Source organism: Polyodon spathula, chromosome 6 (assembly GCF_017654505.1).
Source record: "Polyodon spathula isolate WHYD16114869_AA chromosome 6, ASM1765450v1, whole genome shotgun sequence".
NCBI classification, from domain to species: domain Eukaryota; kingdom Metazoa; phylum Chordata; class Actinopteri; order Acipenseriformes; family Polyodontidae; genus Polyodon; species Polyodon spathula.
In genome coordinates, this window is record NC_054539.1 from 15,113,104 (window position 1) to 15,125,630 (window position 12,527).

The window sequence follows — 12,527 nt, forward strand, 5'->3', positions numbered from 1 at the left end:
ACTACAAAAGATTTAGAAGTGAGTAGTTTTTCAACATTTACGATTATACTGTATTTACAGTATAATTGTAAATTTCGAAAAACTACTCACTTCTAAAGTTTTTTTTCTGACTTTGTCAGAAAGGATTGAAGGTGCTTTAAACAGTAAATGTGTTTTGAACCTAGCATAAAGTTTCAGCATCAAACCTTCCCTCTTTAGAGAACTCCAGTGATCATCAGCCTGGGAGTATTGGTCTAATGGTAGCAGAGAATGTTGGCACATTTGGCTCGGAGCACTTGATCAATATGCCGTACTGTATCGTTCCACTGCACTTCAGTACTCACAAGCCCCAGCAGAGCACTTAAACTTGAGGAGAAGAGGATTGTTTTTTTGATCAATTTGGCTCATGATGGGGGTGGGGGCTCCACTTGCTCAGGCATCTGACCTGCACTAATTAGGTGTGTGCACGTTGGAACAGAATCTGATCTGCCATCTGTGAACGCCCTGTTACCCAAGATCCACCACCTTCAGCTGGTTATGCATCTTGTATAGTGTGTCTTTAACTCTGTGGTTTCCTGTTATGCCCATAAGAATTTGAAAAGGCATATGAAATAGAAAAAAAGACCATTACATTTACCAGTTCTTTGTATTCGCATGTAAAGTGAAGAGAGGAGATCACACTCCCTAATCATTAAGGAATACTGTAGCTGTTCCAGGTCAGCTAAAGGAGCCCTCTGATAGCCAAATTGTTTAGCACAAAGTGGTTTATTTGCAGATTTTTATTTTACAGGGGAATCCTTGTTTTTCAAGTAACTTCCAATACAGAAATCTAGCCTGCAAAAGTAGCCTGCATGTACGTAATAGCCTTCTGCATTGCAGTACTTCATCATATGATGAAACTGAACCAGATGTTAGTGGCAGTAACTGAAAATTCGAATTTAATGCTACTTGCTGTATAGTAAATGGTTATGTATTTTCTTTTTCTGTGGACAACCCCTTAATCATTAAGCTGATGTGTTTGAGTTATACAACAGCAAAATAATGTTGGGAGGGGATGCGTGTTTAATTTAATTTCGTAGAATGGGAGGCCTTGGCAGCTGGTATGGAAACTGCCATAGCAGGGTAGAATTTTAGAATTGAAGCATAATTAAAGAAAGATAAAAAGTATATTAATATAATTTAGATCTTTTGTTTAACATCATGTAATCGAAGAAACTACAAAATCATAGAGCTGCAACAAAAGGTACATTTTTGACCTTTAAAAGGTGTGGAACACATTGCCGAAGGAAGGTTCGAACTGTCAATGGTTCTAATTTGCATAATTTACTGGTGACGTCACCATAGTAGCTACTTGTTTATTTGATTGAAAATCGTATTATTTTACAGGTGACACATATAAATGGAATAAAACATTGATATGTACTTTAAAAATATATTGTATCAAACAATAATCCTGTTTTTATCATTTAAATAAAAATACACGTTTATTTACACCTAATTGATGCTGTTTGCGATATATACAGTAAGCTTGCATTGCAGCAGACTTGGGCAAAACAAAGCTTTATCTAAGTCACTGTTCCAAGCAGGATATCAGCCACATTTTACTACTACTAAAAATATTCATAATAATACGCAGATTAGTTGTGCCTCCATAATACATCAGCTGTCGCATGCACAGTTTGAATTGAACTTTTTTTTTTTTTTTTTTTTTTTTTGGTTGTCTGGGCATTTAACAAACCTTCAAAGGTTTAAAACTACCTTTGGATTCCTGGCTAGTGAACGACCCTTTAAATACAGCCCTACAAAATAATATCGCACAAGTCCACCAGAAGCCATAATAATAGTACAGTATTTCGTGTTATATTTCGAAGTGTATCATTTTAAATGTGTCCGTCTTTCATTATGTATATGGAAAACTACAAAGCAGAATGTTCAATATGTTAACGTGATTTATATATATATATATATATATATATATATATATATATATATATATTACACACACACACACACATACATACATACAGCTCTGGAAAAAATTAAGAGACCACTGCAAAATTAGCAGTTTCTCTGGTTTTACTATTTATAGGTATGTGTTTGGGTAAAATGAACATTTTTGTTTTATTCTATAAACTACTGACAACATTTCTCCCAAATTCCAAATAAAAATATTGTCATTTAGAGCATTTATTTGCAGAAAATGACAACTGGTCAAAATAACAACAAAGATGCAGTGTTGTCAGACCTCGCATAATGCAAAGAAAATAAGTTCAGATTCATTTTTAAACAACACAATACTAATGTTTTAACTTAGGAAGAGTTCAGAAATCAATATTTGGTGGAAACCCTGATTTTCATGCACAGCTTTCATGCATCTTGGCATGCTCTCCACCAGTCTTATACAGTCAAATAAATGATAATATTTTTATTTGGAATTTGGGAGAAATGTCAGTAGTTTATAGAATAAAACAAAAATGTTCATTTTACCCAAACACATACCTATAAATAGTAAAACCAGAGAAACTGATAACACTATGTGACAACATTTTTGTTCCTGGGTAGTAAGTGTTATTTCCTAATTGCTTATGCCGCAAAAGTATAGAAAATGGCTATTATTCCCCACAAACTTTGCTTTTGTGACAAGGACAGTGATATTTCAAAATATCACTATTTCCAATGGGAAAACAGGCAAATGTGTGTCTTTTCGTTCACATAAAGTCTGATATAGTATAATATGTAAATACAGTATAATCGTAAATCTCGAAAAACTACTCGCTTCTAAATCTTTTGTAGTCATTTTTGTATTACTTTAGTATAAATACATGTTAATTTGGATTCATATGTTGTTTTTTTCTGACTATGTGAACGAAAAGACAAAATTACATACTGTGAGAAAAGGGGACCCTGCAAAGGGGGTTGCTAATGGAGTGTATTACTGGTACAAATTTGTAAAAAAAAAAAAAAAACTTATGTAAAAATCAGCAGAAATAACGCGTATTGTATTTGAATTGTGTGGTTAACTTCACTTGTATTATTGATTTGTCATGTATTTATTATCTCGATGTGGGGATCTACACTGGATACAAAGATCAGTTCATTACTGTGTCATGACTTCCCCCTGCTGGTACAGCAGCAGATGTGAAATTCATACAAGACTCAAAGCGTGCTCCAGATAGAAGATACAGTACTGCTTTCTACTCAAATGGCTAAAACAAGAAAGAAAAAAAAAATCTTTTCCCCAGAGAAGTTGTATCGTGTGCAAATCAGTAAAACAAAAAAACTGAAACCAAACTGCCCAATTAAAAAATAACACAGATTTTAAGCCAGTATTTTGACTGTGGTGCCCTTTTATTACTGTGTTCCTCTTCTGTATTTATTTACAAAAAATGTACCATTCAAGCTAAGATGTATAATACAAAATAAAACACATTTCTTCAGGAGCTATGCTAGTCATGCAGTGTCTGAAGTATAATTAGGTTTGCATGTATATTTTAAATGAAGGTTATTTCCCCCCGCAGGTGAAAAGTGTGTTTAACATGACTGCAAAGGAGGGAAGAAAGAGATCAATCAGTGCTCTCGTTGCTGTTGGCAATGGAAACGGTGCTGCAGGTGAGAGAGGAAAGAAATCCAACCACTTACTTATATCTCTGAACGGTGTTTGGTTAAAAAAAAAAAAAAAAAAACAACATACCGATAGCTTCCAGTGGTTTGTATGTTGCCCTTCATGGACTGAAGAATAAATACTACATTTTTCAATAACGTGTTAAACAGTTTCATGTGCCTGTTCATTTGTACGATAAAGTGGATGTACCCACCCCCCACCACCCCTCCCCCCCAGATTAAAAGATTGAAAATATGAACCATTACGTTATTTTTTTTTTTTCAAATGTCAGCACAGTCTTACAAATTGACCTTGCTGTCAATGAAACATAATTGTTTTTTGGGGGAGGGGGGGGGGGGGGGGGGGGGGTTGTGCTAATATATTTTTCAATCAAAAGACCAACAATACAAAACACTTTCAAGAACAATGTTAAACATATAGAATACATTTTATGAACTAAATTGCAGCAGATTTTGTCAGGACTAGCCTTATGGAGGCAGTGTGGTCCTGTGTGACCCTGAGCAAGTCACTTAACCTCCTTCTGCTCCATCCTGCGGATAAGATGTTAAATCAATGTCCTATTGTAAGTGACTCTGCATGTAATGCACAGTTCACAGCCTACCTCTGTAAAGCGGTTTGGCACTATATAAAAATAAAGATATCATTATTATTATTATTATTATTATGATGATGATGATGTACAGTAGGGCTCTTCATTGTCATCATTTTTAATTCTGAGATGTGCACAAAATACTGAATGGGTTCTGCAATCAAACACCATCAAACCTGTTATTTGTACTGCAGGTATTGCCACTTAATGTGATAACTAGTGCATATCCCAATGCAAACAATAAGAGAGAGAGTGAGTTGTATTGAAAACATACCTAACATTCTCCTCCAATTTTGAAATGAAGCCTTGCGTAGTCACTCTGTAATTATTCATGAACATATCTTTCAGGAGGAATTTAATCGAAACGTTCTCAATTTCAATAATGCAAGTATAGCTCTGTTTTCAGTCTCTATTGTGTTACAACACGCCTTATTGGCATTGTCTTAAACAATAAATGAACACATACATGTGTCTCTCTAGGCTTTGCACTTGGAAAAGCAGCTGATAGAACTACAGCTCTGAGAAAAGTAAGACTTTTTTTCTGTTACATAAATGGACACAATGAATGTCAAATTTTCTTAACTGTTGTAGCTTTTCAAGGCTTTTTGTTTTGTTAACCACTGATGCATTGTTTTATTGTTTTCCAGGCGAAGAACAGAGCTATTCATTATTTGTACTACATAGAGAGGTATCAGAACCACACTAGTAAGTAAAACAATTCAAGTGCATGATTTGAGAGACCCCTCCCCTTCTGCTTGCTCGAGTTCAGGAAACACTAATGCCAATACTTTCCCTGGGGCCAGATGTGTTTACAGCACGATCATTTTGTGTAGATACAGTATTGAACTCTGTACCAGACCTGTGTACAGTTCTAGGACAGAAACTGCAGACTGTTAATAGAGTATACTCTAGGAAAGATAACTCAAAACAGCAGACCAGTAAATGTCTAATATTATAATGTATATTTATACCCATTTTATATTAGTTTTTTAAACATAATATGGCAGTTAATTAGTCTTTCTGTGAAGTTACCTTACTGTACAGCTTGTTAAACATAACTTGAGTCAGGACATCCACAGAACTTTGGGGTAATTCATTCAAAATGGCTAATAGGTGACACGCAACTGAGCACTCACTCGCTTGTTTAACTGGAGTGGCTTTTTAAAACGTCAGATAATGCCATATAAAATTGTAATTTACTTTTATCAGTGCATTATTCTCAATATATTTCCTATCATAACCATGTGCAGGCATTGCAGTTGCTTTCTTTAGTTTTTTATAAAAGAAAAACTAGCAATGTGTGAAGATCCGAAAAAGGATAAAGTTGCTATTCTCGTAGTACATACACATTAAAATGTTTTAATCTTTTCTGGTTTTAATAATAATGTATATAACTGCATGGTGCCTTTTTGTGTTTTTTCAAAATCCATTCTGATTATTGACTGTAAGGTCGGTATACTGGTAAAGACTTTATTCAGTTTAAAAGTGAACTGTTTCCTAAGAGGCTGATATCCTCCAAAGTTAATGACTGATTATGGAACATTGGTGGCTTTTCTCTGGTAACAACTAAACTGCCTGAGAGTATTCCAAACCCTACCATCCATTCCCTAATGTAAAGTAGACCTTTTAATTGTATTTGACAGTTTTTTGTTTGTTTTTTTATAGTTTATCATGATATTAATTCCAAATTCAAGAGAACAACCATCAGGATGAAGAAGCAAAACCGAGGTATTACAGTTATTGGGTTAATAACAAGCATTTCTTTCTAAATTTACACCAGCCTCTATCCTTATTTGTTTCAACTTTCTCTAAGAGGGATGTCAAGGCTTAATGCCAAGTGCATGAACAAGACTAGTTACTGTATCGCTCTCATTTTTTTCGCAGAGGATACTCATATTACAGAAATGACACTTGCAAAAAATGAAACATCCAAACTAATCCATGTCACTGACCCATTACAATGTCCAAGTGAAATCAGCACTGTCTTCAATCAGTGATTCCCATCACCAAGTGTAAACCACACTGTTAATAATAAAACATGTACAGTAAAGAATGGAATGAAGTTACTGCAGAGAAGCAGCAGGCAGCCCAGCTGGATAATAAAACTCTAGTGGTGTTGTTGGGGGGATGGGGGTTCAATGCATTCCCCTGAGCTTAGCAAAGCCAACCGAGCAGGATAGGTTGCTCATAAAAGAAGTCTTTGAAAAATGACAACTGTTTGGCCTTTGCAAAAAAAAAAAAAAAAAAAAAAGATTTTGGGATCAAGCACTCAATGGAATATAAGTGCATATAAATGATCCAGCCTGTCTAAAAACAGCATCCAGCTTGATGATAAAAGCAGTGACTTAGTAAGCTGCTTGCAGCAAGATTTCTCTGCAGGGTATGAATGGGGCAAGGTCTTGGAGGGTCTGCATTGCCTCTGCATTTGTGTTCCCTCGGAGCCTGTTGCTAAAACTTTAAACCAAAAATTCTCTTGTAGTGTGACTTTGATGTTGGAGTCTGTATTGATGTGTACAGCTTTACTAGAACGAGTTAGGCATAATGAAATGCACATGCAGATTAGTTATTTTCTGTCATGTCAATGGAAGCAGGTAATATGCTGTCCGCTTGGGTCACCGCTGTGTTTGACAAAGAAAATAAAAAATCAATCCCTGTCCTACAGGAAAAAAATATAATGAAACCCCCTTTTTTTTTTTTTTTTTTTTTTTTTTTTTAATGCAGTTGAGCAATTAAATGTTGAACTTTTGTCATTTAAAAATCAATTTTGATTGTTACTGTATGTGATTATGTGTAATTAATGATGTTGAACTACTTTTGTTTGCTGTTGCAAAATCTAGTAAACCGATGCTGTGTACTTGACTTTTTAGGAGGGATTGGCTCTCCCTAGTTAACATACAGCTGTTTTACAATTCAAGTGAGACCAGTGTTTTGTCAACAGAAAAGAAATCAAGTCCTCTGATTCACTTTAGTATTAAAAAAAAAAAAAAACCTTACATAAAACAGTTATGGAGCACCTGTTTCATGATCTGACTACCGCAGTGACTGCAGGCTTTTTGCAGATGTACTGAATTCACTGAGTTGAATGTTTAATCTTTCTACCCGCATAAAAATATACTGCATTTTCACTGCTCTTAAAAGAGAAGCAGGTCAAATGCATATAAACTTGTGACTGTTATTGTGATTTATTGTGTACAGTTATGACCACACACAATAAATTCAATTTATTGAAGTCTTGACTCTTGACAAATATAGGTATGTAAAATTAGTATTGACTTTTTTTTTTTTTTTTTCCCAGGATATGGACTGCATTGCCACAGAGCTATCATTACTATGTGCAAACTAATTGGTATTGAAGACATGTATGCTAAGGTTTCAGGATCAACAAATCTGCTCAACATTACAAGAGCCTTGTTCCAGGGATTGGCAAAACAGGTAATGATTCTTTAGGCACCGAGAGGATGGATATATATATATTAGTGCAAAGAGCCAGCTGACTAATGTTTTGATATGTTGTACATATCTTTCTCAAGGGAGCCTGTGTTTGAATCAAAACATTGGAGGTATTTATAGGTGTTTGATGGCATGACAACTACTTGTTATTGATTATATTCAAATCCATGATTTATTCTTACATGATGTAATCGTGTTCTACATGTGACATCACTTTTACTTATATCTTTAAATCCATATTAATTCTAATTAATGTTATTTTATATAAATTTATATTATCATGCAATGCTGGCTCTGAGGATCAGCTTTGATATGGTCTCCCCAGCAAATCAGCATGCACTTTTGAATTAATTTTGTTTATTTAATTGTTTTTAACTTTTATATATTTATTGGAATGAATTAGTTCATTCTTTTCTGTTGAGTCCCGCTGGCATAACTGTGTTCAGTCTATTTATCCATTTACTTTCTTTTATTATTCTATATGTCGTATTGTCTAACACTCTTGACCTTTTTATCTCTTTTTATAATCTAGTAGATCATCTCTTTTTTTCTTAACTCTGTCTCTAATTCTTTGTATCCTCTTTTTTTAAGATTTGTTTTTAATACATTTTATTTTAATATTATATTATATATATATATATATATATATAATATATATAGATATAATATATATATATATATATTAAATATTTAATATTAAATTTTACAATTATAGTGTTATAATTCCAGGTAACACATTACATATACAGTATGAAGAGAGATAAAAACAGGTACCAAGGGCTAGATTCTCTTTACCGAAATTGATGAATAAATTACCAAACCTGAAAATCTTTGACAGACATTTGATTTCACTGACATCACCAGTCTTTTGCTTTTTGACTCTTCCTTCAGCACTTTTTGAAGTAGCAGATGAACTTTGCTCTCCACCTTCTTTTCTGCCTAACCTGGTAACAAATCAATCAATTTCTTCTTTCTCCCTTTCTTTAGAACTATAGTTATAACAACAGAGAAGTATTTAATGAGCAACAAAACCTGCGTGCTAACTGAAACATCATACCTTGTGACAACACTCTGTTATCACTTTCACTTTTTAAAGAAACAGTGAATGTTTATGTTTTGATTTTATATTCATCAATGGGGAGAGAGCATTAACTCACTTTTGTTCTTCTGGATCATTTTATTTATTTATAAAAAAAAATAAAATTGGATGGGTGAGGGGGGCGGGGCACAGGTAGATGCATTGCGGGCCAAGGGTTGCCTACAGCTAGCCTAGGATCTACCCAGTCCAACACATCACAAATCATACAAGGGTGTTGAAGTCTTTTGTTTATTTGTTTTTCAAGTAACGAGTTCCTGCTGTTTTTTCTAGTGTAGCCAAACCCCCCAAATGCCCAAATTAAGGGTTTTAATTAGCTTTGCAACATTAAGCTATGTTAGTATTCACCGCAGGGTATATGTTCCACTTCCATAATTTTGTACAGAGAGAGTCATTCATTATTATACGTTATTGAAGATTCTGTTCATATAGATCACACTGCAGGAAAAGTCTTTCACTGTTTTTTTGTTTTTCTTTTTTATACTGCAGGGTTTTTATCTTTGCAGGGGATTATGTAGTCTCCCCATCCATTTTATAATATATCCCAATAAAGTACACCAATACACAGACTTTGTTTTCCTAAAACAAGGGATGACATGGCTGCATTTCCACAGCTGCATTCTCTCTGATCATACATTAAGGAATGACTGGGATTTACCCCCTGTTACTGTTTGCGGAAACAAGGTCCCTCTAAAAAAACATTTTCATTTAATTTTTGTTTTGAACACATTTTAGTTCAAGCTCAAGTCTCGATGAGGCTGGAACTGGTGTGATGTAGAACAGTGTTTTATCTCCCCCTGGGATGACGAGTCACTTTGATGCTGCTAACCTAATCTGACAGTTTCTTTTGGACTGTATGCTTTTTGGTCATGCTTAGATTTGTTCTTTTTTTGGAGAATAGCCATTTGTTCTTGGTTTACTCAAATGTATTTATTTGTCTCTGCATCAGAATAGGTGTCAGGCCCAGTTAAACTAAACTTGTGTTAAAAAATTTTGAGAACTCGTAAATTGCAGTGGGGTTTGTTCAATTGGTCTAGTGACAGGGTATCTTAATACTGCCACCATTGAATCCAGTGACAACTAGTGCAAGAGAGTTTCTATTGAGTGAATCTTACTTAGATCACTTAATGTAATAAAAAATACAGTGATGTCCACGACCGAGCTGGGTTAAGAGTTTTATAGGGGCTGCATTAAAATCCGCTGCTGTTTTGAGAGTAGATCGCATAGACTCTTGGTAAAATCAAGTGTACAGTGAATAAATAAAGGATGTTTTTGATGTAGGAATGAAGTGATCTTAAAAAAAAAAAAAAAAAAAAAAAAGAAAAATCGAATAGTAATGTGACTGTTGCCAAAAGCAAATGGTAGTACTGTAATATCATTAAAACTGAGTAGTAAGAAAGAAACTGCCCATTTGTGCAATCCCAGATATGCGATGACATGCACAAACCCAAACAAACCACAAAAAAGCCTTGTTTTTCCCCACCCTGTAGGAAACCCACCAGAACCTGGCAGAGAATAAACAGCTGCACGTGGTGGAGTTTCAGAATGTGTGCGGGCCGCTGCCAATCGTCGTCGCTTCCCCGCACAGGGGGGCCAGGGAGGATCCTGAGCCAGAGGACGAGATCCCTGACACAAAGCTGGACTGGGACGATGTTAAGGCAGCTCAAGGAATGAAGCGCTCCATCTGGGCCAATGTGAAAAGAACCATCTGGTGATCTGCTACAGAACCAACTGGTGGTCCAAATACAAGGGCAGCAAAGTGATCCTTGCAGTGGAGAAGCAGAGAACAATTAATTTCCTTTGCTGGACACACAGTATAATGAAAACAGTCAACAGGCGAGGAGTTTCTGTAATGTTTAATATGTCATGTTCAAAAATATTTTAATGTCCTCCAGTAGAGGAAGCTGATTTGTAAGTACTTCCTTACTGGTGAGTTTTTGCTTCACAGTCCATGATGCACAATCCACTGGGACTTTCAGCCTGTTTATATTGCTACTAGTACTGCTCTTCCTCTGTACAACTTAAAACCAAGAATATAAAATCTGTATAAATAAATAATGGGCTTATCTTCATTTATTTATGATCATGCAGAAAATATTAATTATATGCTGAATGATGAAACACTGTCTTAATTTTTGTATTTATTTCCTTGCTGGTGGTATTGGTAGACCTCTCTTTCTTGCTACTGTCTGTATTCAGCTATCCCTGCTGGTTTGCCAGTTTACCCCACGCCTCACAAGTACAGTAGATTACCTTACCTATTTACTACCAATGAAGAACAACTGTTGCTATATTTGTTCGTTTACTTGAAGAAATGGGTTCCTGCCATGGTGACTGATACAAAATCCAGTGTGATTGCCATTTAGGATATTTAGTTTACAGTTTTAAATAATACATAATGTTGCATTTAAAAGACAGTGATTAAAGTCCTAAAATGGTTTGTATGTATGGATGGGGTGAAAGACTCAATGACACAAGTGCAGGCTTGCCACTAGTATCCCACAGCTGCACTGGTGTGAGTCATCAAAGGGGGTTGGTGATGAGGAATGGGATCACTAATCAGTAACATTTAAATAAGGCAAGCGTTTTGGTCTTGAGAAATGTAGCTTTGGAGCAAGGCTCTTTTAGAGTGATCGCAGTGGAAAACCAGTGACACAAGGTTTCAATTAAGTCGCTTCTTTGAAGAACTCAGTAGGGATTCCTAAAGTGTACTCTTAATATAGAATGCTTGGTGTTTAATTCATATACTGGTGGTGTAACTGCATGCTATAGTAATACATTATCTATAGAACTTTACGAACACTATACAATTCATGGAATGATACTACATAACCCTATTTAAGAGTAAGTATCCTATATGAATCATAAGTCATGTTCCCATAGGAAATGCAGGCTCAGTGACTGCACTGTTGCCGCATTTCGTTTTCTAAATTCACCATTTACGCACAACAATATTGCCAGTTAAATGTCTGCAATTTGGCGGCTTACCCACATTTGCACAGAAGGAGGATATTCTCATGTTAACATAATTTACTAGTGTACCGTGATCAAAACAATGACGCCTTTGGTACCTGCCGTGGTATGCATGATATTTTTCACTACTTTCTGAATATCACAAGAGACTAATGAAAACATTGGAAGACATACAGAGGGAATTTAGCCATCACTTGCACAACACTATGTTTCATTAACTTTTATACTATTGTGGAATACACATTAGCATCTCGCACAGTTTCATTAAGTTGTGCATTTCTCTCTTCTGCTCTGATGGTCAAAAGCTCCTTTTTCGGACCAATTACTGCCTTGGTCACTTGCTATTTTGTTGGTTTTATTTCTTCAATCAACACGTGGTGGAACAGGAAAGTACATTTACTTGGGAAACAAAATTCCACCTTGAACACACAATGCAGTGCCGGTGATGGCATTGCAGTTTACACTGAGAAAAAGCCGTTTCAGTACTGGCACAGAGCCGTCTCTGAACCGCCTCGAAAGGTGGCTCATTGTCGGCATAAAGTGTGCCTGCTTTTTACTGGCATTTCCCATTTACACTGAAAGTGATACCGCCTCAGTGTTGGCACAGACAAAGCAATTTGCTTCTGTGTAAACATGCCTTTAGTTTCTATGCACTGTATATTATGGACACTCAATAGTGCCCCCTTCCTAACACTTTGCTGCAGCATTGTAAGCATCTCTGTAAAAGATAGAATGGCTTAACTAGCAACGAGCTGCTTTATAATACTCTTGATCCTATTTCATAAAAAAAGTAACTATTTTGAAACTACATATGCTAT

At 35.4% G+C, this 12,527-nt stretch overlaps 1 protein-coding gene across 1 annotated transcript in view; it reads left to right on the forward strand.

Annotated features, from left to right (window-relative positions):
- The window catches only part of mrps5 (mitochondrial ribosomal protein S5), a 51,364-nt gene extending 40,573 nt beyond the window's left edge, over positions 1 to 10,791 (forward strand). The window contains exons 6-11 of the mRNA XM_041252196.1: positions 3,498 to 3,588; positions 4,671 to 4,717; positions 4,838 to 4,895; positions 5,856 to 5,918; positions 7,486 to 7,622; positions 10,227 to 10,791. Coding sequence (XP_041108130.1) covers positions 3,498 to 3,588; positions 4,671 to 4,717; positions 4,838 to 4,895; positions 5,856 to 5,918; positions 7,486 to 7,622; positions 10,227 to 10,451 — 621 coding nt within the window. The 3' untranslated portion in view covers positions 10,452 to 10,791. The remainder of the gene's footprint in view (positions 1 to 3,497; positions 3,589 to 4,670; positions 4,718 to 4,837; positions 4,896 to 5,855; positions 5,919 to 7,485; positions 7,623 to 10,226) is intronic.
- The last annotated feature ends 1,736 nt before the right edge of the window (positions 10,792 to 12,527 follow it).